Raw genomic sequence first — 27,685 nt, forward strand, 5'->3', positions numbered from 1 at the left:
CATTGTTAATAAAAACATTTATTTTGCATTTTATACAGAACAACCTGAAGTCTGCATCATGACTTGACAGTTACCCAGGGGTTTACAGACAGTATTATCCATCTCAACAGCGTGGTTCTGGGGATTTGGGATCCACACAAACACAGGCAGGAGTTGCGAGGGAGGAAGGGGGCACAGCAGGAGTGTATTTTTAATCCTTTCTTGAAAAGAAAAGGCAGTAGAGCATTCTGAGTCACTGGAAACCTGTGCATATGGGGCTTCTAAAACAAACACTGTACTGTGAGCTCTTGGGGAAGGGGCAGGATAAGAACCCTGATAAATAAAAGGATATTTGCTTGTGGCAGGGGATGAGGAGGGAGGTTTACTATTTTTAATGCCCTCAGCCCCAGTACCTCATATTCAAAGGAGACCATGTCCAATCTCATTTCCCTGTTCAGAAAGAGGTGCTAGTACCCCTGGGATCAGGCCATGAAGATATCATGCTGGTAATTCCCAAGTCCCTGTTCTACAGCCCACAGCATATTAAAGGGGAAAGAAAAAAGGTCAGAGGGTAGTGGCTTGTGTTCCAGGGAAGTAAAAAGCTTGGTTGATATTAAGCCCTGATAAAGCCAAATAATGGGAAAGACCACAATATCATACAGTGCTGTATACAACCTGCTGAAAGAGGTCTCTAGTAGGGACCAAGAGGGGAAGGTCCAGAGCAACCTTGGCTTGAGGTGCAGCAGGTATAGAAAATCTGGAAAGAGGTGAGTATTCAAGTAACAGGGAATAGAACACTCCCAGATCTTAATTTCAATGGGATAATTTAAAAAAGAGAAATAAAAATCAAACACTGGGTGCCAGTCACAACAAATACCATGGCCTTTATGATCACCTGGTATCATTAAAAACAAACAAACAAAAAAAGCCAAAGCATAACCAATCGGTCTTGCTAGGAAGTGTCTGTGTGCATGGGAGAGGTTAATGGGGCTTGGTACAGGTGACAATCCAACATGATTCCTATGGAAACAGAAGGGGCAGGGTCCTGGTTTGCTGGCCTATTAAGGGGTGGGCAGAGTAGAACCAAAAGCTCTGCTGAAGTGACTGCAGATTCTCTGCAGCCAGCTTTGACCTAGGGAAAGATGTTACTCTGGAGATTGGGTGGGGGCACGGGTAAACCTAACCCGTACCACATGCATTAGTCCTGGTCATCCTATAGTTGATGGGCAACTCATACCAGGCCGGGGAAAAGAGCTGGTTAGGGAAAAAGGGGTTACTTTTCATCTTTTAAAATCTTAGTTAATATCTTAACCTCAAACTTATCATCAGTGCCTCAGATACAATTTAATCTTAAGTCTTTAGAAGCCCCCTGAAACAAAATTATACTTTTTTTTTTCTTTAATATCCCTCACTTTCTGGTAGCTAGTTTCCTCCCAGTCTTCAGTTTCACCCTGACTTAGAGTCCACAAACTTCATCAGACCGTCTGTGCTCATGGACTTGGGCCTCTCTAGAGGGAAGCCTAGGGCTCGGCTCCAGATGAGCTGTGCTAATACACCCAGTGCCCGTGATACCCCAAACAGGACTGTGTAGTAATTCATCTCCGTCATGCCATAGTACTGTAAGGTAAAAGAGAAAAAAGTTTTGTTAAAGGCCCACAGGTAGTGGCATGTACAAGTCCAGATTGATTAAAAGCCTTAACCCAGTTAGCCTTAAATAGAAATGACTGGGAAAAGTATAGCAACTGGATTCTGAAAGGAAAGCACCCCTTTCCTCCAGCCCACACCTCCCCCACCATAGGCAACTTTAACAAAAGCGTAAGGAAAGAGGTGTGAGAGTCCTTGCTCTGACTAGGGAGTTGATTTTGTGCATGGCAGAGAATAGTAAGGTTTGGTATAAATTAGAGGAAAGAAGGGAAAGGAGGACTCACCTGGAGCAGTACCCCACTATGAGCATCTACATTGGGCCAAGGATTCTTGGCCTTGCCCTGCTCTAGGAGGACATTGGGCACAATCTTGTACAGCTGAGCAACCAGCTTAAACATGGGGTCCTGAGGCAGGTGTTTCAGAGCAAACTCTCGTTGACAGGTATATCGTGGATCAGTCTTCCTTAGTACTGCATGGCCATAGCCTGGGACAACCTGCAAAGGATAGGGGGGGAAAACCAGTTGTATTCTCAGGTAGAAATTTTTGTCTTTTCTGCATTCTTTAGGGTAGACAAATGGAAAAAAAATCTCCTCTAATTTAGGGAGTTATCTCATTCTTTTCTCCTTCATTCTTCCAAATTATAGAACTTGAGTCTTGGCTTCTTTCCTAGTTGCTAAGCATCTCTGCTTACCCGTCCTGAGTTGAGTGTGTTCCAGATATAGTCTCGTAACTTCTCATCTGACACATCTTTGCCAACTTCCTTCTGTAGTTGTGTCAGCCAGACAAGTACTTCCTGTGGGTAAGGTTTGGAGAATAAAAGAGTGTCAATGCATATGCCAGGAGAGAACGCCAGGATCAGAAACAAAGCATGGGAGTAAGAAAAACACGGAGCAGGAGAAGAAAAAGAACAGTCTTACCTGATTTGCCAGTCCATGCAGGGGCCCTGCCAGCCCATTCATGGCTGCTGCGAAGGACAAGTAGGGGTCTGAAAGGGCACTGCCCACCAAGTGGCTGGTATGGGCACTTACATTGCCACCCTCATGGTCACTGTGGGGAAGTAAGAAAGGAGAATCAAGGCCAAGAGAAAGGAGAAAAAAGGGGCAGATTATTGAAACACAGTCCTTGCTGTTCTCTTATTGTCACATACTAGCCTAGCTATGGATTCACACCAGCCTATAGCTAGTCACTTATACATAAGCTCTTGTAAGAGATGTCCCAATCTTATCATCAGCCTTTGTTCACTAATCCACAGGGCTGGAGAGGTTACTGCTTGATGATGCCTGGCCTGCGTGCCAAGCTCCCTGACTCTCACTGCAGCTTTAACAGCAATGGCCAGAAGAGGGAGCTCCTGGAAAGCCAAAGGACCTGTCTAATGTGAGCAGCTAGTACCTTTTCCTAGCCAGAAGCACTATCTTACCCTTAGCGTGGTTATGGTAATTTTTCTAGACCTCCTGACCTTCTTTACCAGACCCCGATCTTGCCTTGTACCATCCCATACGCTGTGTTTCCATCTCCTTGCTGCCTACCACCTGTTAAGGAGTTTGGGTTTTTTTGGCATGCTGCATGACATACAGGATCTTAATTCCCCGACCAGGGATGGAACCCACGCCCCCCTGCAGTGGAAGCGCAGAGTCTTAACTACTTAGCTACTACTGCCAGGGAAGTCCCAAGGAGTTTTCCTTAATATTCACCACCAATCCAGGCACCTGGTGGCTATGGTTGCTGGGTCTCCCTCACCTGTGGATGGTGAGGTACAAGCGCATGAGCTCCGTGAACTGAGCGTCAGTATAGCCTAACATGTTGGTGAAATTGTGGGACCAGTCCAGCTTAGAATCAATGGCCCCAATACTGCTGCCCTCTCGATAGAGATTCCGGTAGATCTTTGCTGCAACACAAGGTAGCTTTGCAATCAGATCCATACAGTCTTCATAAATCAACTGATGGGGAGAAGAGGAAAATGGAGAAAAAAAGAAGAGGAATTATCAACAAGGAAGAATTAGGCAGGGATGGTGTTTGTTCTCTATGGACTGGGCTATTTGGATTGATGATTCTATGCTGGGTGATTATAAATGGAGTATAACAACAATGGCCATTTAACTGAATAACTGTTATGACCCAGGCACCGCATTAAGGAATTTATACAAACTATCTCATGTGTATTAAAACATTATTCCCAATTTTTTCCCATTCTACAAAGTATATAACGACCTCCATTTTAAAAGGTGAACTGAGGCTCAGAGCATTCAGTTAAATGCCAGAGTCAGATTTTGAACCCTTATATGTTTAACCATGATCTTTTCCACTACATGACATTGCATTCAAAGAATGTGCTATGACACTAGGTTTTTAATAATTCTATGTTCCATCTTTCAAGGAAAATTCACCATATATGCCAAGGGTCAAACAGTGGCATTCAATTGTTAGTTATGAACAAAGGCTTCCATTTTTTAAGCACTTACTATATAACAGGTACTGTGCTAGATATATTATTTTCATTTTTTTCTTTTCTTACAATAGTCCTGTAAGGTAACATAGCCTTCATTTGTAAAAACTGGGGCACAAGGTTACCCACTCGGCTAATAAGCATCATCTAGCTTAAATAATTATTAACTCATGGCCATGCTTGTTTCATCCATACGCTTACTTTCCCCTCTCATCTCCCAAATTATTTTGAGTGAACCCCAGATATCATATATAACATGTAAGTATTTAAGCATGTATCTCTAAAAGATAAAGGTCCTTCATAATCGAAATCACAAAACAATTATCCTACTGAAAAGAATTTAACAATTCTTCAATATCATTAACTATCTACTCAGTATTCAAGTCTCCCCCCCACCTCATTCATTTATTATAAAGCTCCCCCTCATTTGTCTGTTTCACTGAAAATAGCCCACATTGCAATTGTATGACATGTCTCTGAAGTCTTTTTTTATTTTTTTTATTTATTTTTATTTTTTTTGAAGTCTTTTTAATTAATTTAAGTTCCCTCTTATGCTGTCCTTTTTTTACTCTGCAGTTTATTTGTGGAAAATCAAATCATTTGTCCTGTAGAATTTCCCACAGTTTAGATTTTGCTAGTTATATACCTGTGATGTCATTTAACATGTCCCTCTATCCACTGTATTTCCGACAGACTGATAGAGCTAGAGGTTTGAGCAGATTCATGTTCAATTTCTTTAGCAAGACTTTTTTTTTTTTTTTTTGCGGTACGCGGGCCTCTCACTGTTGTGGCCTCTCCCGTTGCGGAGCACAGACTCTGGACGCGCAGGCTCAGCGGCCATGGCTCACGGGCCTAGCCGCTCCGCGGCATGTGGGATCTTCCCGGACTGGGGCACGAACCCGTGTCCCCTGCATCGGCAGGCGGACTCTCAACCACTGCGCCAACCAGGGAAGCCCAGCAAGACTTTTTGATGAATAGTGCTGTGTTCATTTATTAAGAGAAACATATAATATCTGGTTGTCTTTTTGTGATGTTAATAGCGTGCTCAACTTTTACATCTCAATTTTATCTTCTCATAGGGATTTTCTTTTAGGGAGGGCGACAGGGTTTGAGTAGTTTTTGGGTTTTCTTGGCCACGCTGTGAGGCTTGTGCGATCTTAGTTCCCAGACCAGGGATCGAACTCGTGCCCCCTGCAGTGGAAGGGAAGCATGGAGTGCTAACCAGTGGACCGCCATGGAATTCCCAAGTTTTTTCTTTTTCTTCTTCTTTTTTTTTTTTTGCGGTATCCGGGCCTCTCACTGTTGTGGCCTCTCCCGCTGTGGAGCACAGGTTCCGGACGCACAGGCTCAGCGGCCATGGCTCACGGGCCTAGCCGCTCCGCGGCATGTGTGATCTTCCCAGACCAGAGCACGAACCTGTGTCCCCTGCATCGGCAGGTGGACTCTCAACCACTGCGCCACCAGGGAAGCCCCCAAGTTTTTTCTTTTAATAAGAAAAAAATTCAGGAATTCCCTGGCGGTCCAGTGGTTAGGACTCGGTGCTTTCACTGCCAGGGCCTGGGTTCAATTCCTGGTTGGGAAAGATCCTGCAAGCCATGAGATGCGGCCAAAAAAAAAAACACAAAACGAAACAATAAAAATTTCTACTTTCAGTCACAGTACATTGCAAGCGTGGAGAAAATACTTGCTGAATGACATTACATTGTGCTGTCCTATCAAGCTAACTGGCTAAATGTTCCTGTAAGAAGTCATCAGGTTTTGGTAGTTTTGTTGGAACAAAGAACAAAATCTATAATAACTAGCCTAAATGAGATAATCTCTGTGAAGTCATCTATTACTCAAGCACTCAGTGAATTTTGTCAATGCCACCAAGATTCAATGAGAATACTGCCAAAATTAAAAAGCTACTTGAAGCAAGAAGTACTTAGCTAACACTTGCAAGTTCTCAGGAGATTATTTACATGATAATCATACTATTAACCATACCTTCTTGCAGATTCACATCCCCCAAGGAAGTAGGTTATTTCCAGAAGCCTGCATCAAGGATATGCAGTTCTAAGGGACCTGGATTCATTAGCAGAATGCCAAGAACAAGATCCTGGGCTAGGCAGACTGTTATCTGTGGATTATGTACTAACTTTTAAAATCATTTGTAGAGTATGAATGACCACAACATAAAGAAACTACAAAAAGAGGACTGTTTCAACTTCTACCACTGAGGATGAAGTTTATAAAGCAGCAAGTATCAGACCAGGTATGACAGTGTGGAATCTTTACCCTGCTTTTTGTAGTGGTAAAGCTGTACAGTCAAGTGGTTAAATAAAGAAACAAACACACTGACAGAGAACGCCTCCTTATTTCTTCTTCTTCTTCTTCTTTTTTTTTTTTTTGCGGTATCCGGGCCTCTCACTGTTGTGGCCTCTCCCGTTGCGGAGCACAGGCTCCGGACGCACAGGCTCAGTGGCCACGGCTCACGGGCCCAGCCGCTCCGCGGCATGTGGGATCTTCCCGGATCAGGGCATGAACCCGTGTCCCCTGCATCGGCAGGCGGACTCTCAACCACTGCGCCACCAGGGAAGCCCCCTTATTTCTTCTTTAATAAACTAAGACTGAGGTGCTATTTAGCTACTGGTACTAACTCATTCTTCATCTTTAAACCCTCAGAAAAAAAGACAAATCACGCCACCATCACAACTGCCTGGAATAAAGGTAACAAAACTGACCATAATCATCATTGTGAGCCAGCATCTCCAGTGCTAGAGAAATTCTGACCAAGTATTTAGCTATCAGTCATTTAAAAAAAAATCTTTATTGGAGTATAGTTGACTTACAATGTTGTGTTAGCTATCAGTCATTATAAAGAAGACACAGAAAAAGAAGAGATCCAGTATTAATGGTGAAGAGACCCTAGAGTGAAGCAAACTCAAGTCTCAATCTGCTGTCTACCAGTTACTAGCTGCATGACCCTAGGCAAGCTACTTATTTTCTCTAATCTTCAGCTTTCCCATTCAGTAAAATGACATCAGTGACATCTACCTCATGGGGCTGTTCCGATGATTAAATCAGATAATGAATATAAAACATTTAAGCTAATATTTGGCATGCTTTCAAGAGTTGTTAGGTGTTGGGATGATGATTTTATTATAGACTAAACAGCTTCAAAACCTACATATACTGTTCATATGCCTTACTAGAAAAACCTCATCTGTCAGCTACTTTGCAGATTTTACCCAATTCAACAATATCTTAAGGCTACTTCATAATTAAACAGCTGGTGCATCAGAGTAATCTCCTAGTCACGAGTGAAGTTAAGTCAATTAGTAAATTAGTAATAGATGTAACTTTTTCACCTCAATAGATTACACTATTTATCTGAAGTCATGTAAACTGTTACGGAAGGAAAGTTGTAGGAAGATCATCCTCTTGAGGTGTATGTGAAAAACAGCATGAACTGATGATTCTAGTAGAGAATTAGATCACATATACTCCTTAACATAAATTTTTAAACAGAAATAACCAGCTGAATGCTGTCATGTAATTCTACTAAAGTAGCATGGTTAAATTAACCAAGACAGAGAACTAAACTCAAATAGCATGTCTGATCTTTGAGAGAGATAGGATATGGCCGCAAAAGAGCACCAAGCTCCACTAAAGCAGTTCATGGTGCTAATTTTTGTTCAGTGTGAACTTATTAGATGCACATCCTGAGGCTGACAGATATATCAGTATTGCTTAGAAACACTCTCCAGGTTGGCAAAGTCCTGAAATACAATGTTCACCTCAAGACAGCCACCCTCAGATGATATCTCACAAAGAGGTGGCAGGACAACCAATCAATGGCTGTACACTGAAATGGAGGCAATAGCAAGCAGAGAAGAACAAGATTCATTTTCCTGACTCAATAAAGGACAGTGTGAAGCAATGCAGCATGTTTGGATACCTGGGAAATATCTTATAGGTATTTATTGCAAAGTATGAAGAACTCTACAACAGGCAACACAACAGCACTGTAAGAAGTAACAGGCACTTCTCAGTGGTCAATTTCTAAAAGACAAGTTTTAAAATAGAAGAACTGTTGGCCTTGATTTAACCTTTTCTGTTATGGTGACCCACACAGATAACAATTACTTGAACAGTATTTTAAAAAGAAAATGAAAAGCAACATATTCAGTTTATACAACCTTCTGAACCTGCTGATGTGTGACTTTATAAATGCTTGTGAATAGGTTTAGTTTGCATCATTCCTATACCTTCCTCCTCAAAGCCAACCAGACTAGTATCAATTGCAAACTTTCCCTCTTTCCCCCAACAGCAAACACAATTCTCTATACACAGTTGGCACTGAATAAATACTGATCAATCCAATGAAGTGGGATTTGCCAAAACCCCAAGGAGATTTCATCAGACCAGTGGGCCATGCTACTCTGTGCCTTGCCTCATAGTGAACTCTTTGGGGACCTTCTCCTGGTTAAAAATCCTTTAGTGTATCTGCTTTGCAGAAAGGAACTTTTCTCTTCCTATACTACCTGTCTCTAAATAAGAAACAAAAGAAAATGAGATGTCCTTCTGTAAACTTAGCCAGATAAATTGTACTTTACCCAGTGTTTGTGAGTATGTGGGGTATTGGAAAGAGGATGGAAGGAATTATGTCCTATGCACTAGGACAAGGCCCAACAATCTTCTCATACTCTAACCACAGAGTTCGAACTATTAAGATCACATTTCATTTTCAGAGAATAAAGCTCATTTGCTTTTTGGATCCTACTTCCAGGATACTAACCACCCTTCCACTCCTGACAGGTATCTTGAGTGGGTTAGTCCAAACTGTGGCTGACTGGCATTAGCCCTCCTAGCCTCCAGAGTTGCCTTAGCTGCCATTCTTCCAAATTCTCAGGGTTCTCCTTATCTGGGGACTTCCCTGGTGGCGCAGTGGTTAAGAATCCACCTGCCAATGCAGGGGACACGGGTGTGAGCCCTGGTCTGGGAAGATCCCACATGCTGTGGAGCAACTAAGCCCACGTGCCACAACTACTGAGCCTGTGTGCCACAAGTACTGAAGCCCGAGCGCCTAAAGCCCATGCTCCGCAACAAGAAGCCATCACAATGAGAAGCCTGTGCACCACAACAAAGAGTAGCCCCTGCTCACTGCAACTAGAGAAACCCCGTGCACAGCAACAAAGACCCAATGCAGAAATAAATGAATGAATGAATGAATGAATGGTTCTCCTTATTTGAAGAGAAGGAGAAGGGACCCTTTGGGGCCAGAGTGAGACTACTCTGCAAAACCTTCCTCAGGGGCTCTGCAGTTAAGTCACATCTTTTTCAATGTTCCAACAGCACAGTGTACACACCTCTATTCCAGCAAGATTACTGAATTGTAGTTTCTTTTTTTTTTTAAATAAATTGATTTATTTTATTTATATTTATTTTTGGCTGCACTGGGTCTTCACTGCTGTGCGCGGGCTCTCTCTAGCTGCGGCGAGCGGGGGCTACTCTTCATTGTGGTGTGCGGGCTTCTCTGCGGCAGCCTCTCTCGTTGTGGAGCACGGGCTCTAGGCACATGGGCCTCGGTAGTTGTGACATGCAGGCTCAGCAGCTGTGGTGTGCAACTCAGTGGTTGTGGCACACAGGCCCAGTTGCTCCGTGGCATGTGAGATCCTCCTGGACCAGGGCTCGAACCCATGTCCCTTGCATTGGCAGGCGGATTCTCAACCGCTGTGCCACCAGGGAAGCCCATAGTTTCTTTTTTATGTGTATATCACCCTAATTAAATCAATAACCTTGGTGATAGAAAGCATGCTTCATTTATCTTTGTAATTCCAAAGACGGATAAAAAGCAAGCCTACAGTAAAATTCTTTTAAATGAGTTTCTGGCATAACTCAGGGTAGTAATTTTCCGAAGGATTCTACATTCCTTTTTCTTCCTTCACACTCAAGTCCTTTGGATCTCCATCAAACATCAATCATCACAGCAAAGTTTCCTACCTCCCAGTACTTGGTTCGGTTGATACCCTCTGCATATGCTCGGGCAAAGTTGCTTTCACTGTTGAGAGCTGTAATGGCTGCACTGAGCTGAGACATGGGGTGTAGATTAGTGGGAAAGTTGTCCAGCATGGTGACCACATGGGAAGGCAGAGCTGCCCTCTTTGCCCACTCTTCTGAGAGCCAAGATACCTGTGAAAGGGAGACATTGTTCAAAACACTAGGCAAGGAAAAAAGAAAAAGAAGAGAAATTAAAAAACAATGGGAATTCCCTGGCGGTCTAGTGGTTACGACTCGGCACTCTCACTGCTGGGGGCCCAGGTTCAATTCCGGGGAAATAAGATCTTGCAAGCTGTGCTGTGCAGCCAAAATTAAAAATAAAAAAATAAAATAAAAAGACAGTGACCTCTAAGTAAAGAAAATCCAAGAGAATTCAATACAGTCCACTTATACAGCAGAACTCTACTCTGATTCCTTCCCCTCTATAAACTACCACCCATAACCAGATCAGGATTCAGTGTCTGAGATTAGAGAAAGGCAAAGAAGGAGGTGAATGAGAAGCGCTAGTGTCCTTCTGCTTACCTGTTCCTCTGTTGGGATTTGTCCAGTTACCAGCAGCCAAAATAATCCCTCTGGCAGGGGTTCTTCCCCACCCTTAGCCTTGGGCAGCACTTTCTGGCATTCAGGGATACTGTAGCCTCGAAAACGGATGCCCTTGAGGGAGAAGAGTAAGGATTACAACTCTTAAGTTTGTTAGCTTCAAAGTCACATAATTGACTGATCCCACTTTCATCAGACCTGTCAACAAGTTAGAACTTTTTTTTTTTTTTGCGGTACGCGGGCCTCTCACTGTTGTGGCCTCTCCCGTTGCGAAGCACAGGCTCTGGACGCGCAGGCTCAGCGGCCATGGCTCACAGGCCCAGCCGCTCCGCGGCATGTGGGGTCCCCCTGGACCGGGGCACGAACCCGTGTCCCCTGCATCGGCAGGCAGACTCTCAACTACTGCGCCATCAGGGAAGCCCAAGTTAGAACTTTTAAAGAGCAAATCTTTAGGTAACTTACTCCTGCTTTGTACTTTTAGTTTTACTAGTTGATATATTAGAAAGGTAAACTCGCTCTTTAGTTATTCCATATATACCTATTTTCACCTTCCAAGATATACAGGTAGGTGCTTTATTTTGTTCTCCGCACCCTTAGTGGTCTAAGCCAGAGGTCCCCAGAACCCTGGTGCTGGTCCACGGCCTGTTAGGAACCAGGCTGCACAGCAGGGGGTGAGCGGCAGGCGAGCGAGTGAAGCTTCACCTGTATTTACAGCCACTCCCCATCACTGGCATTACTGCCTGAGCTCCGCCTCCTGTCAGCATTATGGTGAGTTGAATAATTATTTCATTATATATTACAATGTAATACTAATAGAATTAAAGTGCACAATAAATGTAATGCCCTTGAATCATCCAGAAACCATCACCCCTGACCCATCCACAGAAAAACTGTCTTCCAAAAAACTGGTCCCTGGTGCAAAAAAAGGTTGGGGACTGCTGGTCTAATCCATGGTGTGCACAATGGTCAGTAAAATCAGTGGTTATTAGTGATTGATATGAGGATCTCTTACCTCATCAGGATCAAGAACTGATGTTTCATATACCAATCCCTTCATGCCTCTCATGCCACCATACATCTAAAGAAAAGAAGAGGATGTAACCAGTTGTCTGAATAATTCAGGCTAGAGCTTGTTAGTGCTTCATGGGACCTGGGAGAGGAAATTTATTCTCTGACTTGCAAGACTTCATTTGGGGGAAGATTTCTGAGGAGTTAACTTACTATAGAATGGAACTTTAAAAGGAAGACTGCTAACGCTGGAAATGATTTTTTTAAGTTGAGAAATCACTACCTTTAGTTAGTATTTTTGCCTCTGCTCCATTTTCTTATTGTTTTTTCTCCTGCCCACTTTTATCCCCTCATTCCCACCGACCGAAGTAAAAAGAATGGGATTGACTGTAGGGAAAGGAGATGGAGACCAATGGCTAAACACTGTTGTGAAATTATCATCTGAGCTGCTTAGACTCTTAGGACTGAAGAAGAAACGATCCTAAAGCTGTTCTAGAAGGCCTGCTAGAGCTGTGGTTTAACTGGATGATCAGCACAGCATCAACTCAAAGACAGAGAGCCTTGGGCCCAAAAGCTAAGGGGTTGGGAAGAGGAATAAAAACTTCATTTATCCCTCCCATACATGAATTAGGTTAGCCTCAACTATTAAATTTATAGAAAAGAATAGGCTAATTTCTAACAAACGCCATAAGCTTCAACATTTCCTTATGTGGGACAGACTGCTTTGAACAATCAGTGAAGAGGATGGTACTTTTGTTGAAGCATATTACAGAGCTACTTTTTGCAGGCAAAACGCTACAACCCTTACCATGTCCACAGTAATTTGGCCCACCACCGTCTTGCCATGTTGCTGCTTGAAGGTCTTAATTCTGGCCTGCTCCTTAGGTATCAGATCAGCCAATATGTCTTTCAAATTCTAAAACGAGAAGTAGAGAGGCTAAGTGATGATCAAAATATTGATTAGATTTCTGCAAAGTAGGTATGTTAAGACTGCTTTTTAGAATTTGACTTTCTCTACCTGCCAGGGAAGTCTGGTCAACTTCTCTATACAGATGAGGGTAAAATTAGGCACAGCAAGAAGGGAATGGGGAGTTGTTTAATGGGTACAGTTTCAATTCGGGAAGATGAAAAAGTTTTGGCCATGAATAGTGATGATGGTTGCCCAATAATGTGAATTACTTACTGCCATTAAATTATAAACTTAAGAATAGTCTAATTTCTAACCAATAGCATAAGCGCCAACATTTCCTTGTATGGGACAGATAGTCACTGAAGAGAATGGTACTTTTGTTGAAGTACATTACAGAGCTACTTTTCCCAGCCAAAACCCCACAGTCCATATCATGTCCACAGTGCTTCAACTATCTTAAAGTAGTAGTAGTGATAATACTTGTAACAATAATAACAACTGGAAACCTCCAGGAGATACTCAGGATAATGATGAGAGGCTGAGTAGTAGCCCACCACCCCTCCCCATCCCAGGGTCAAGCTGCCTCAATGATTCTCAGTCCTCTTTTCCAAACCTTACCGTGGAAGAAGCACTGGCATGCCGGGCAGCAAGAACAAGACAGGATGCATTCTGCAAAGAAAACACAAAACCTTATGCAATTGTCCTCCCTCCTATGTATTAAAAAGGAGTTACAGTGACTCAACCTCTCTTCATTTTAGCCTCTAAGGACAGTCTGACATAAGAAAGCTATAAAAGGCCTCGAGCAACCTGGAAAGAGTTACCAGTCTGGAAGCAACAGCTTCATTAGCATTCCCTGAAGAGACTCTCCCATCACCTGGGTTCTACGGCTGGGTTTGCTAGGCACAGAAGAAATGTCAGAGAGGCAGTTGTTAAAGTACCCAGTCCATCCCACTCTAGTCGACAGTAGCTCTGAGAAAAGCAAATGAGAAAACTGATCAATTACTTAACCCAGCTGGTAAGGTTTCTTCAGCACCTAGCCTTTTGGCAACACTTCAACCTCTCCAGTCTAGGAGAGCCCACAGGTGGAAGCAGCCTTTTACAACACTACCTGATATGCTCCTGGAAAAAGCACAGAGAAAACAGAATATCTACAAAGCAACAACCAACAGACTGCTCAACTGCAATGGAAACTAGAAAAATGGTAAATTATCTTTAAAATATTGAGAGAAAATAATTACTAAGCTAGAGTTGTGTACCCAGGTGAGGAAGAAATCTTAAAGGGGGTGAAATAAAGACATTTCAGGTAAACAAAACCTGAGAGTTTATCACCTACACACCTGTACCAAAGGAATTTTTTCTTTTAAATTGAGGTATAGTTGACGTACTGTATTATATAAGTTTCAGGTATACAACATAGTGATTCACAGTTTTTTTAAAAAAGATTTATTATTTATTTTTGGCTGCACTGGGTCTTAGAGGCGGCACCCAGGATCTTCCGTCGTAGCGTGAGAGCTCTTCGTTGTGGTGCGCGGGCTTCTCTCTAGCTTCTCTCTAGCTGCGGGTTTTCTCTTCTCTAGTTGTGGCACATAGACTCCAGGGTGCGTGGGCTCTGCAGTTTGAGGTGCGTGGGCTCTGTAGTTTGAGGCACATGGGCTCTAGTTGAGGCGTGCGAGCTCAGTAGTTGTGGCACAGGAGCTCAGTAGTTGTGGCACGCGGGCATAGTTGCCCCACAGCATGTGGGATCTTAGTTCCCTGACCAGGGATCGAACCCACGTCCCCTGCATTGGAGGTGGATTCTTTACCACTGACCACCAGGGAAGTGCCCTGATTCACAATTTTTTTTTTGATTAATTTTTAAAGGTTATATTCCATTTACAGTTATTATACAATACTGGCTATATTCCCTGTGCTGTACAATATATCCTTATAGTTTATTTTATACTTAGTTTGGATCTCTTAACCCCCTACCCCATCTTTCCCCTCCCCACACTGTACCACTATAGTTTATTCTCTATATCAGTGTCTTTTTCTTTTTTGTTATAGTCACTAGTTTTCTTTTTTAGATTCCACATATAAGTGATCAGTATCTGTCTTTCTCTGACTTATTTCACTCACATAATATACTCCAACTCCATCCATATTGCTGCAAATGGCAAAATTTCACTCTTTTTTATGGTTGAGTAGTATTCCATTGTATATATACAACACTGCTTCTTTATCCATTCATCTCTTGATGGACACTTAGGTGGCTTCCATATCTTGGCAATTGTAAATATAAATAGTGTAGCTAGGCTATGTTTAGAGATAGATTTCTCCCCCCAAGAAAAACAACTTTCTATGAAGATTGCTGAGTTGCAACAGAAAGTTCAACACTGCCTTTGAAAAAGACAACCAGGGACTTCCCTGGTGGTCCAGAATCCACCTTCCAATGCAGGGGACACAGGTTCGATCCCTGGTTGGGGAACTAAGATCCCACATGCTGCAGGGCAACTAAGACCTCAGGCCACAACTAGAGAGCCTGCACACCACAACTACTGAGCCCATGTACCGCAACTAGAGAAGCCTGCACACTGTAATGAAGACCGAGCACTGCCAAATAAATAAACAAAAATAAAAATAATACCTAACTTGTAGTGTTTAAAAAAAAAGAAAGACAACCAGTTATACTACTACCAAGTTGTAAGGACTGAGGCAAGGAGGTTGACTTTTCTTCACAAGATTTTTTTCTCTCTTTTTTATTTTTTGGCTGTGCGCAGCACGTGGGATCTTAGTTCCTGGACCAGGGATCGAACCTGTGCCCCCTGCATTAGAGCATGGAGTCTTAAGCACTGGACCACCAGGGAAGTCCCCACAAGATTATTTTGAAGATAAAATGACATTGTCAAAATAAGCCCCAGTGTCCTCATCTATAAAATGGTGCTGATAACTACCACACATCTCACAGGGTTGCCTTGTGACGATTAAATTACAATGGATGTGGAAGCACCATGCAAACTAAAGATTACACACACACACACACAAACTGTGGAGAAAGTCTACATTTCTCCTCCTTTCACCAAAGGTCACCTTTCACCAAAAGGTGTTAGGGAGTGTTCTAATTTCATTCTTTTACATGTAGCTGTCCAGTTTTCCCAGCACCACTTATTGAAGAGGCTGTCTTTTCTCCATGGTATATTCTTGTGGCAGGCGGATTCTTAACCACTGCACCACCAGGGAAGTCGCCTTCCATATACTTTTTCTTTTTTAAAAAATTTATTTATTTTATTATTATTTTAAAATTAATTAATTAATTTATGGCTGTGTTGGGTCTTCGTTTCTGTGCGAGGGCTTTCTCTAGTTGTGGCAAGCGAGGGCCACTCTTCATCACGGTGTGTGGGCCTCTCACTATCGCGGCCTCTCTTGTTGCGGAGCACAGGCTCCAGACGCGCAGGCTCAGTAATTGTGGCTCACGGGCCCAGTTGCTCTGCAGCATGTGGGATCTTCCCAGACCAGGGCTCAAACCCGTGTCCACTGCATTGACAGGCAGATTCTCAACCACTGTACCACCAGGGAAGTCCCCTTCCATATACTTTTTTTTTTTTAATTTATTTATTTATTTAATTTTTGGCTGTGTTGGGTCTTCCTTGCTGCGTGCGTGCTTTCTCTATTTGCAGCAAGCAGGGGCTACTTGTTGTTGCGGTGCATGGGCTTCTCATTGCGGTGGCTTCTCTTGTTGTAGAGCACGGGCTCTAGGCACGCGGGCTTCAGTAGCTGTGGCTCACGGGCTCTAGAGGGCAAGCTCAGTAGTTGTGGCACATGGGCTTCTTTGCTCCGCAGCATGTGGGATCTTCCCAGACCAGGGCTTGAACCCATGTCCCCTGAATTGGCAGGCGGATTCTTAACCAGTGAGCCACCAGAGAAGCCCCTCTTCCATATACTTTAAAATCACCTCTAAATTACTTACAATACCTAATGCACTATAAATGCTATATAGTTGTAAATACAAAGTAAATGTTATGCAAATCGTTGTCAGCACGCATGTGGCAAATTCAAGTTTTACTTTTTGGAACTTTCTGGAATTTTTAATTTATTTAATTTATTTATTTTTGACTTCATTGGGTCTTTGTTGCTGCACGCAGGCTTTCCCTAGTTGTGGCGAGCAGGGGCTACTCTTTGTTGCAGTGCGCGGGCTTCTCATTGCAGTGGCTTCTCTTGTTGTGGAGCATGGGCTCTAGGAATGTGAGCTTCAGTAGTTGTGACACGTGGGCTCTAGAGCGCAGGCTCAGTAGCTGTGGTGCACGGGCTTAGTTGCTCCATGGCATGTGGGATCTTCCCGGACCAGGGCTCAAACCCGTGTCACCTGCATTGGCAGGTGGATTCTTAACCACTGCGCCACCAGGGAAACCTCTCTGGAATTTTTTTTAAAAATATTTTTGATCTACAGTTGGTTGTACCCACAGACGCAGAACCTGTGGATGCAGAACCCACAGATGCAGAACCCACAAAGAGCCGACTGTATTGCATTGCTGTCTGGTCGTGCTGAAAATCATTTGAACTAGTGTTACTGTATAAATTCCAAAACACTACATGCCTAAGGTGAGAGTTAGTAGGGCCTGAGGCTTTTTAGAAGTTAGTACCCCTCTTTCTGTTGGGGCAGGAGGGAGAAATGAAAAGGGAAGAGACCCTCAGAAAATGTTATTTTAAAAAGAATCAATCCAAAGCTAAATTCAGAGAGCAGAAAACAAGCGAATATGGCCCTAAAACAAAGGGGGAACACCTCAACTTGTTTACCAGGGCTGCCTGCAACTCCTTTCATTAACTTCCTAAACCATCTCCTCTAGCTCACTGAGGACCATTTGGGCAGAAAGCACGCAGCACAAACAGCCCTTTAGCCTGTTCATCTTACACAGGGCGCGTGGGAGCCAGACGCAGCACTTAAGAAATAACGTTCCTGGGGACTTCCCTGGTGGTCCAGTGGCTAAGACTCCGCGCTCCCAATGTAGGGGGCTTGGGTTCAATCCCTGGTCAGGGAACTAGATCCCATATGCCGCAACTAAAAGAGTCTGCATGCCACAACTAAAGATCCCGCATGCCTCAACGAAGATCCTGCATGCTGCAACGAAGATCCAAGGCAGCCAAATAAATTAATTTAAAAAAAAAAAGAACTTTGCTTTTTCTTACTAGTCACCAAAAAGTGAACAAGGGAAAACCTGTGAATAAGTTCAAACTATTGTTCTACAGTGCTAACCATGTTCAAGCTATTCCATGCTCCATGGTCCCACAGATTCCCTATAATAGAGGCCCTATCTCCCAGAGACCACATCAGCACTCAACAGACCTTTTAATTGTGGGTAGTTTGTTGTTGTGGTTCTGTTTTGTTTTTAAAGAGGCTATAGGGAAACATACCATCATAGAGAAAAAAGAAGTTGAAATCTCTCCATAATGATAATTTTTCCACTTCTAAACCATGCTGAAGTTTCTGTAATGGCTGGCTGCTTCATTGGCAAGAGGAAGGATTATAAGAAGAATAGTTTAAAGTTAAATCTTAGGCAAAAGAAAAAAAATCTATCCAAGCTCAGCAGACAGAATGAGAGCCAGACAAAAACAGTTTTTTCCCCTTGTGAGAGAGAACTACTAGAATCAACGAGCTTCCTTCTCCTTTTACTTCATTTAAGGTAAAAAAAAGAAAAAAAGAAATCAGAAAGAAAAGGGTGGAAGGTCACCTAACAAGGCTGTAAGAATGAAACATCATTTAAAGGTGTCAGATAGGTCATGACTGCTGCTTAGTTATAGTCAATTCTCAGATCTTTTTATATGAATGCTACTTTAAAGGAATGGTTGGGGAAGAGGAACTTGCAACTAAACTATCACCCCACTTCCACCACCAGCAAAGTCTTAATTTCCTTTGTAGAGAGTGTCTTTGCCATTTAATGAGGCACCTCAAAAGTAATTTAAGGAGAGCTGATCTCAACTGTCCCTAACCTCCATCAGCAACACTTCTTAGCCAGATCTCCAATTTGCAAAGCAATGCTAGTTTGTGGAGAGCGTGGCTATGTAGCTATAGAATAAAGCTAGTATATTGTGTTCCTACTACATTTCTGGCTGTGTGACCCTAGCCAAGTCATTTAATCTTTCTGTGCTTCAATTTCCTTATCTGTAAAATGAGAACAATCTACCCAAAAAGAATTCAGAGTAATGATAGTAAAGATGATCCAAGATCTTGGAAAAAGAATAGAGGCACAGATCAAGAAGATACAAGAAATGTTTAACAAAGACCTAGAAAAACTAAAGAACAAATAAACAATACAATAACTGAAATAAAAAATGCACTAGAAGGAATCAGTAGCAGAATAAGTGAGACAGAAGAACGGATAAGCAAGCTGGAAGACAAAATGGTGGAAATCACTGCCGCAGAACAGAATAAAGAAAAAAGAATGAAAAGAAATGAGGACAGTCTCAGAGACCTCTGGGACAACATTAAACGCACCAACATTCGCATTATATGGGTCCCAGAAGGAGAAGGAGAAGGAGAGGGAGAGAGGGAGAGAGGGAGAGAGGGAGAGAGGGAGAGAGGGAGAGAGGGGGAGAGGGGGAGAGGGGGAGAGGGGGAGAGGGGGCGAGGGGGAGAGGGGGAGAGGGGGAGAGGGGGAGAGGGGGGGAGAAAGGACCTGAGAAAATATTTGTAAAATGGGAACAGTAATAGTACCTGCTATGAGTACCTGCTATGAGAATTAATTAGGTCAATATTTACTTAAAACCATGCCTGACACACAGCAAGTGCTCTGTATTTATTATATAATAAATGTAGAAAATTAAATAGTATGGCCACTTTCTAGCATCCTTCAATGTCAAATTTAGTCATATTTTAGCTCACCCTGCAACCTAGGGAAAAAACTAAAGAAATATGAAGGATTTTAAAAGCAGCAATTCATTGATATGACCACCCAAAAGGCTACAATAGGAAAAATTCAAGTTAGGACAACTTTATCTAATGATGTAGAAGACAGAGCACAAAGCACATGCCTTGGAATTAGGAAAGGAAATTTGGGTTCTAGTCCCAGCTCCATTACTAAATAACTGAGACATCCAAAGCAAACAACTAACTACTGTTTCCCTTTTCCTCTCCACATTTAGGATAACACTCAAGCTACTTAGCTCAAAGTCTGATTCTAAGGCTCCAACAAGGACATATATGTAAAGGTACTCAAAAGCCTTGCTATTTAAAATATGAATGCCTAGCCTGCAATACAAGCATTACTTGGAGCTTGTCAGACATGCAGAATCTTGGGCCTCACCTCAGACCTACTGAATCCAAATCTCCAGTTTAACAAACTCACTAAGTGATTCCTATGAACAATAAAGTTTAAGAAACATCCATGGTTTAAAGCATTAAGCAAGGAAGCAGAAGGGTAGAATATAAAGAGCCTGGGATATGGTGTTATCAAGGGTCAAGTCCTAAATCCAGGTTCTGCCACTATCCTGCTGTGCTACCATGGCTGTATGACCTAACTTCTAGTTTCAATTTTCACACCTCTAAACTGGTAACAACAAAGCCAACTGCAGGGTAGACAAGTAGACTATATGAAATCATTTGCATGAAGGCATCTGGAACAGTGCCTTCTGTATAGCTGAGATCAATAAATATCTGTTTCTTAGAAATGTGTTGGCCTATTACCTACCAACTCATGTCACAATTTTCTCGTGGAGTTGGATTCCAGGAAAGAGGCAGTCAAGCCTGAGGAAGGGGTGAATGGATAATTCCCTCTAGCTGTAGAACAGGAAATAAAGCCCCAATTTCCTAAGGGCCTCCTGACCAAGAGAAGAGTCTCAAGGAGAGGAAACAAATTTAACTAACCATAATCCCCACCAGCAAGCAAATCTAGACAGGAGATGTTAGAGGACTGTCGTACCCTAGGCTACATACCTCATTTCATCTACTCCTGGCTGCCAAGGAAAGCTGCTAAATGGCTTTGTATAGTACATCCAAGCTATACTCACAGATGCAACAGGCAGATTACAAATCTCTGAGTCATCCCTGAACTTTCACCTCCCAGCTCCTCCCCCAGTTCTGGAGGTGTGGCAGCGGGGCTTTTGGCTTCTGGTTGCATGCCACGTGTAAAGTCATCCTACTGGAACAGCACCTGTCAGGTGAATCAGGGAGTCACCTCACTCAATAGGTCAGCTCCTTCATGGGGAGAAATGGAGAGCGCTACTTCCGAAGATAAGGGCCTGGCTCACAATGTCTGACAGCCAGGATTCTCTACAGGATGGGGGTATCGCAATCACTAAAAGGATTTTCAAACCTCATATGCTGCCACCCCTTGCAATAACTCTTTTAGTGAGCTGGCTATTATTGATAGAAATGGGCTGTAGCTCTCAAATGTGCTATGCTAGGATGGAAAAATATAATTAAAGGAACCTCTATCTTAAAGGGCCAAGGGAGGAAAAGGACAAATAATACATGCAGGGAATTCTGCCAAAGACTTGCTTATAATACTTAGGGTATTTCTGGAATAGGGTATTGGCGAAATCACTTAACAAAAATCAATTAAAACTACTCCCTTCTCGGGACTTCCCTGGTGGTCCAGTAGTTAAGAATCTGCCTTCCAAAGCAGGGGACGCGGGTTCAATCCCTGGTCGGGGAACTAAGATCCCACATGCCACAGGGCAACTAAACCCTTGTGCTGCAACTACTGAGCCCGTGTGCTCTGGAGCCTGCGCACCCCAACTAGAGAGCCAAACTAGAGAGAAGCCCACGCACCGCAACTACTGAGCCTACGCACTGTGGAGCCCATAGAGAAGCCCAAGCGCTGCAAGGAAGACCCAGCGCAGCCAAAAAAAACAAAAACAAAAACAAACTACTCCCTTCTCCCCCAAATTCTGGGAACAGTAGAATACCATTTGGATAAGCACTTACTCAACAATGTGGTTATTTCTCTTATTCCTCCTAGCCTATCATCATCATCGATCCACATCTAGGACCCTTACTCTACATGGGAAAAGCCAAATTTCCTTTGATTCCCTATCCTAGGCACATTCAGAACATATCCTGCCACATATCCAGGAGCTCCAACAAACTTGTGAGATTACAAACTACTGTGTATAAAATTAATAGGCTACAAGGATATATTGTACAGCACAGGGAATACAGCCAATACATTATAATAGCTATAAATGGAGTATAATCTAAAAAATGTTGAATCACTATGTTGTATACCTGAAACTAATATAATATTGTAAATCAACTATACCTCAATTTAAAAATTAAAAAAAAAAACTTGTGAGGGCTTCCCTGGTGGCGCAGTGGTTGAGAGTCCGCCTGCCAATGCAGGGGACGCGGGTTTGTGCCCCGGTCCGGGAAGATCCCACATGCCGCGGAGCGGCTGGGCCCGTGAGCCATGGCCGCTGAACCCGGGCGTCCGGAGCCTGTGCTCCGCAACGGGAGAGGCCACAACAGTGAGAGGCCCGCGTACTGCCAAAAAAAAAAAAAAACAAAAAAAAAAAAACAAAAAAAACTTGTGAGAGATGCTCCTGATTTTATTAGAGCCTTGTCCTTCATCAATAAAAGATCAGAGCTTGCCAAGCCAGAACTGGCTTAGTTGATGAAGCAAATATAATTCACTAATAACTGTAGGAAAAATCTTGTGCTACAAAGGCTTCCAATGCAGAAGAAACAACTTGCATTAAGTGAAAAAGAACACACATAGGACAAAGGCTCCTCTCTCCCCAGAACCAGGTCAGAGAACTAAAGCCATTTAACATCTGTGTTTCACAATGGTGATACTGGAAGTCTGCCTGCACTACTTGGTCAGGCCACTTAATAGCCTGAGCAATCTTCAGATTTCATACTGTGATGCCCTTCATACTCACAAGAGTTTCCTTAATAATTCTGCCGAACTCTCATTGTCTAACAGACCCTTTGCTAAAGGTTCGCTGATTATTCAGTGAAGAAGACGGGAAAGGACACCAATTCAGACTCAGAAAAGAATCGAGTCCTAATTTTCCTTTCAGAGAAATTCTTACTGTTCTTTAACAAATAGTTGCTGAACATCTACTTATTATGTGCACACTAAGCATACACTACTGAATAAAGTATATAGGATCTGTCACTGTACTACTTTTTCAGGAACTAGAAACTGTTCCCTCACTTCTACTAGTTCTTACAATGCTTTGTTTCAGGGATTTACAAGAAACTTTTCCTAAGGCATTTGAAAAAAAGGCCTAGGAAGACAAACCCAGAGAAATAGTCTAAATCAGACTATTTCTTAGAATAGTTATTTCTGAAGTCATTTAAAATAATCACTAAAAAAAAAAAAAAGTCAAAACACTCAAAGCTTCATATATACATTAAACACAGTTGGCCCAACTGGAGGGGATCACCAAGCAGTCAAATGAGACACTTGAAAAAATACAAGTTTCCAGATCCATCCCACCTTTGCTGAATCAGAATCTGAAGGTAGGATTCATGAATGTGCAATGTGAAGAAGCACCTCAGGTGATGACGCCCACTGTGAACTTACTTACGGAGCTTTTTTTTTTTTTTTTTTTTGCGGTACGTGGGCCTCTCACTGCTGCGGCCTCTCCTGTTGCGGAGCACAGGCTCCGGACGCACAGCCTCAGTGGCCATGTCACGGGCCCAGACGCTCCGCGGCATGGGGGCTCTTCCCGGACCAGGGCACGAACCTGTGTCCCCTGCATCGGCAGGCAGACTCTCAACCACTGTGCCACCAGGGAAGCCCGTAGCTTTTTAAATGATAACATGTTAAGGACTTCCCTGGGGCGCAGTGGTTAAGAATCTGCCTGCCAATGCAGGAGACACAGGTTCGAGCCCTGGTCCAGGAAGATCCCACATGTTGTAGAGCAACTCAGCCCGTGTGCCACAACTACTGAGCCCATGTGCTGCAACTACTAAAGCCCGCATACCTAGAGGCCATGCTCTGCAACAAGAGAAGCCCACACACCACAACAAAGAGTAGCCCCCTCCTGCTGCAACTAGAGAAAGCCCACGTGCAGCAACGAAGACGCAATGCAGCCAAAAATAAATAAATAAAATTAATTAAAAAAAATGATAACATGTTAAAAGAAATATAGGAACTTAGGCAAGTTGAGGGAGAACTGAAAGACAGTCAGATCCTAAGAGCCATTGCTAAAGCTGCCTCACTACTGTTTTTAATTTCACTCAAATCCTATTCAACTCTATCACATAGGGCACTGAAAAGAGGGCAGAAGGAATTACTCTGTGGCTTTAGGGAGATCCACCAAGTCTGGTTTCCTGCCTTCTGCCCACTTGCACTCTAAGAACTAGGAATGCCAGCCTTCCCTTCTCTGATTATCCACTTCACCACGGCTCACCTCAATGCCTCCCCACACCCATGCATTCACCTGCTACCAATCTAAAGACCACTAGGAAGAACAAATGCAATCATACCACCATTAGCACATGATGAGGATTTATTCTCCATTTTTCATCTTTGGTCCATCTAGTAAGCGTCAAGGAATTGCCATTACTTTGGGTAGGCTGATAATCAAAATGAAGGCAAAGAGATTTGAGTGCTTGCCCTTAGAAGTTTGGGGCTTTAAGCCTAACTAACATTTCACAGGACAAAACTGACTCAGTTTTGTAGAACCCAATTTCAGACTAGGATTTATACAAGAGATGTGCAGTGGTGTACGTCTGCTGTAGAGGAATCACGGGTATTAAGAGTCTTGAGAAAGTCTAGGAATAATCTAGAAACATTTCTGGATTGATTTACGCAAAGTTATCAAACATCCTAGCTTGGAGGAGCAATTCTCAATGACACAAGAAGCAACTAGGGTTGGTTAAGTCACTTTGGCATGAATCCAAAAGTTAACTGGTGGCCCTACTCTAATTCCCAACCCAGATCACCTATGAAAAGACAGTATTTACAGCACAAAGCTAAGGCACCCACAGCTAATACCATTGCTTAGTAGAAATTCATTCAGGTAAACAAGAAGTCAAAATAATCTCAAGGCTCTGAAACAGGTGGTCTCTCCAACTCAGGTGTTCATTAAATTACCTGACAGTGGGGCTTCCCTGGTGGCGCAGAGGTTGAGAATCTGCCTGCTAATGCAGGGGACATGGGTTCGAGCCCTGGTCTGGGAAGATCCCACATGCCGCGGAGCGACTAGGCCTGTGAGCCACAACTACTGAGCCTGCGCGTCTGGAGCCTGTGCTCCGCAACAAGCGAGGCCACGACAGTGAGAGGCCCGCGCACCGTGATGAAGAGCGGCCCCCGCTTGCCACAACCAGAGAAAGCCAACACAGCCAAAAATAAAAATAAATAAATTAAAAAGAAGGCTCAACATTAAAAAAAAAAATCATTAAAAAAAAAAATTACCTGACAGTGGGAAGGAACAACAGTGGAACAACAGAACAATGACTAGTATTTGTGTCTCTTGGCAAGGTCAAAAAAATTTCTCAGAAAAGCGAACTACACCTGACCTTGAGAATCACAGTAGCAGGCTAGAAGACTATTTTTGCCTTCTAAAGCCTACCTTACTAGCAAAAGTAAAATTGAGTACTGCAGACTAATCTGGAAAGCTCAGGCAGGTGCTAGCAATGCTGACAAACTGAAAGGCTTCTTGGTATCCTAGCTGTTAACTGCTTAGATCTCAGAAAGTTTCTACTCCTCAATCTGATAGGCTTTATTAGTTTTAAGGGTCGAAAGCCTTCTAATGGCTTCCAATATACAGGTTTTTGGGATCCTCAGGTCCGTCTCTAACAGGAAAGTAAACAAAACAGTAATGATCACTACAGTTAGGTAGCCCTGTCAACCCAAAAGCTTTCTTTTCTTTTCTTTTTTTTTTTTGCGGTACGCGGGCCTCTCACTGTTGTGGCCTCTCCCGTTGCGGAGCCTGCAGGCTCTGTGGCCATGGCTCACGGGCGCAGCCGCTCCGCAGCATGTGGGATCTTCCCAGACCGGGGCACGAACCCGTGTCCCCTACATCGGCAGGCGGACTCTCAACCACTGCGCCACCAGGGAAGCCCAACCCAAAAGCTTTCTGAGTTTCCTCAGAGGTTTAAGAGGCAAAATAAATTCGAACGTAAATTCTAAAGGCTTTTTCAAACTGTAGGGTTAGATTATCTGGTCTGGGTTAGCAGCTCTGGAATGAGCTAATTATAATGTCCCCTATTCTGCCAAAACACTATCTAGAACTTGCTTCATTTCCCAAGAGGCTTCCTTACCCTGGTCTCTGGCAGCGGAAGAAACTACCGTCAGGTAAGACAAGTATCTCCCAAATGATCAGCCTCCACCTTGCTGCTGAGTACCTGGAAGAACCTGTAAATCCTACATGCTTCACCTTATCACCAACCATGCAAGATAACACAGTAAGCCAAAACAATTCTAAGGTTTCCCTTCCTCCCCTCAGGTGCTGGCAACTTTAATCTGTCTGCAGAAGAGAAAGTATAAGTTCTTTGCAGGAGTCAAGGTCACTTGTGGGACTGTCCCTGCTTGGATTAGAAGGCTGGGACTCCCTCAGTACACCAGTTTCTCTGTTTAAAGAGCCAAGTTGCCCAGAGACAAAAGTAATTTTGGCAATATGAAATTGAAAGCACCATTACCTGCAACAATATTCCTGATTCCAACGGCAACAAAAGTCAAGTAAGGGGCCCCAAAGAATAAGAGGAATCTTTCCTGGGTAGAGCAGACTTAAGAGCAACAGCAAAACCTGAGTGAGCAAGTAGTAGGACCGGTCATGTAACCTTGGAATTACTATTTCCTGCCCAGTATCTTCACTTGCCAGCCTGCGGTTTGGGGGAAAAACCTTTCTGTTTTTTTCTCCAATCATATGTGATAATCATGCAGAAGCTTTCACACAAGCGCTCCACCCAACCCAAGCTCCTCCTATATAAAGAGTAAGTGCAACAGTCCCAAGGACAAAGAGGACCCGAGTAGCATTCCTCTAGCAGGAACTGCTATGCTTGGTCACTAAAGGCTTAAATAACTGGGTTGGAGAAATGGAAATGGAAGCAGGAAGTTCAAAAACTGACAAGGCCCTCTCTACAAAGCAGAAGCCGAAATTAGCCAAGGCTCCAGCTCTGGCCCAGGGGTAGAGTGAGCACACCTGCTCATCCCTGCCACTTCTCTTACCCCGCCCCTTCCTCCAAACAGGCTCTTTCCCTAACTCCAACGGAACACAACACCTGTGTTCTCCACTCCTTCTTTTTCCAAGGCCAAGCATCCCCGCCTCTTCCACCCCAGACAGGCAGGGTGACAGCTGGGTCCGGCCTTCCCACCGGCCCAAGAACGCAGGCCGGGGCGTGCAGAGCTCAACACCCCCAGGGGCCGAGAGGCAGTGAAGCACGTGACCCTGTGAGCGCCACGCAGGGCTGGCGGCCAGCCAAGCGCAAGGCCCCTTTAAGATGCGCTGGGGTGCGCCTGGGTAGGGGAGGGAGACCCCGGCGCTAGTGGGCCTGCAGTCGCCTCAGCCCCACCCTGGGACAGCGCGCTCTCTCCTAGTTGCTCACCTTAGCTCCGAAGAGCCGGGCGGCCGCAGTGAGTAAAGCCATGGTGGGCGAACTCGGGGATCTGACGGGGAGGGAAGGAGGGAAGAGAACTGCGGTAGGAACGGGAGCCGCCGCCGCCGCCGCACCAGAGGCCGCACCGACGAGGGGAACAAGGTTGAAAGGAGGCGGCTGAGGGAAAGGGTAAACGAGCCGGCGGCGGCGCCCAGCCCGGGGTCCTCAGTGAGGCTCCGCCTACCACCCGGAACCCGCTCCCGCCCCCTCTCAAGGGATTCGCCCCGGGCTCAGCCATTGGTCCAGTGTGCATGGGGGGGCGGGCCCTAAGACGTTGACAGCAGTTGTGGCTGGGAGGATTGGACCGTCCGGGGTAAGCTAATTAACGGTGGATGGGCGGGGGAAGCGTGTAGGTGGTTAAGTATGTGCCTGAGAACTCAGTTAACTTACTTAGGCTTTTCCCCTTATCCTTAACACCTTTGAGGTTAATTGTGAGGTGGCTATCAGAGAAAAAGCCCCAAGGACTTCGACCTTTGAAGGTCCTCGGAAGCCAACCCCTTAATACACTATCACGACAACTGATCCTAATCCCTTGGTGTGCTTTCTTGAACGTCTTTGGTCAATGACTTAATGGCCATAGAGGTGACATCATGTGGAC

General features: G+C 43.9%; 1 protein-coding gene and 1 long non-coding RNA gene across 2 annotated transcripts; both read right to left on the reverse strand.

Annotated features, from left to right (window-relative positions):
- Nucleotides 1–27,263, reverse strand: CS (citrate synthase). The gene is made up of 11 exons (XM_067696975.1): nucleotides 27,037–27,263; nucleotides 13,185–13,235; nucleotides 12,465–12,572; nucleotides 11,661–11,726; nucleotides 10,631–10,762; nucleotides 10,052–10,240; nucleotides 3,361–3,560; nucleotides 2,541–2,670; nucleotides 2,315–2,416; nucleotides 1,908–2,117; nucleotides 1–1,596 (listed from the first exon to the last, which is right to left on the reverse strand). Exons 1-11 carry the CDS (start codon nucleotides 27,076–27,078, stop codon nucleotides 1,426–1,428), a joined length of 1,401 nt encoding a protein of 466 aa, XP_067553076.1. The 5' UTR covers nucleotides 27,079–27,263; the 3' UTR covers nucleotides 1–1,425.
- LOC137202072 (uncharacterized) lies at nucleotides 25,349–26,999 on the reverse strand. Its single transcript, XR_010932454.1, has 2 exons — nucleotides 26,713–26,999; nucleotides 25,349–26,237 (listed from the first exon to the last, which is right to left on the reverse strand). It is a non-coding gene; the product is annotated as an uncharacterized lncRNA (long non-coding RNA).
- Nucleotides 27,264–27,685: the final 422 nt, after the last annotated feature.

Source organism: Pseudorca crassidens, chromosome 11, assembly GCF_039906515.1.
Source record: "Pseudorca crassidens isolate mPseCra1 chromosome 11, mPseCra1.hap1, whole genome shotgun sequence".
Taxonomy (NCBI): domain Eukaryota; kingdom Metazoa; phylum Chordata; class Mammalia; order Artiodactyla; family Delphinidae; genus Pseudorca; species Pseudorca crassidens.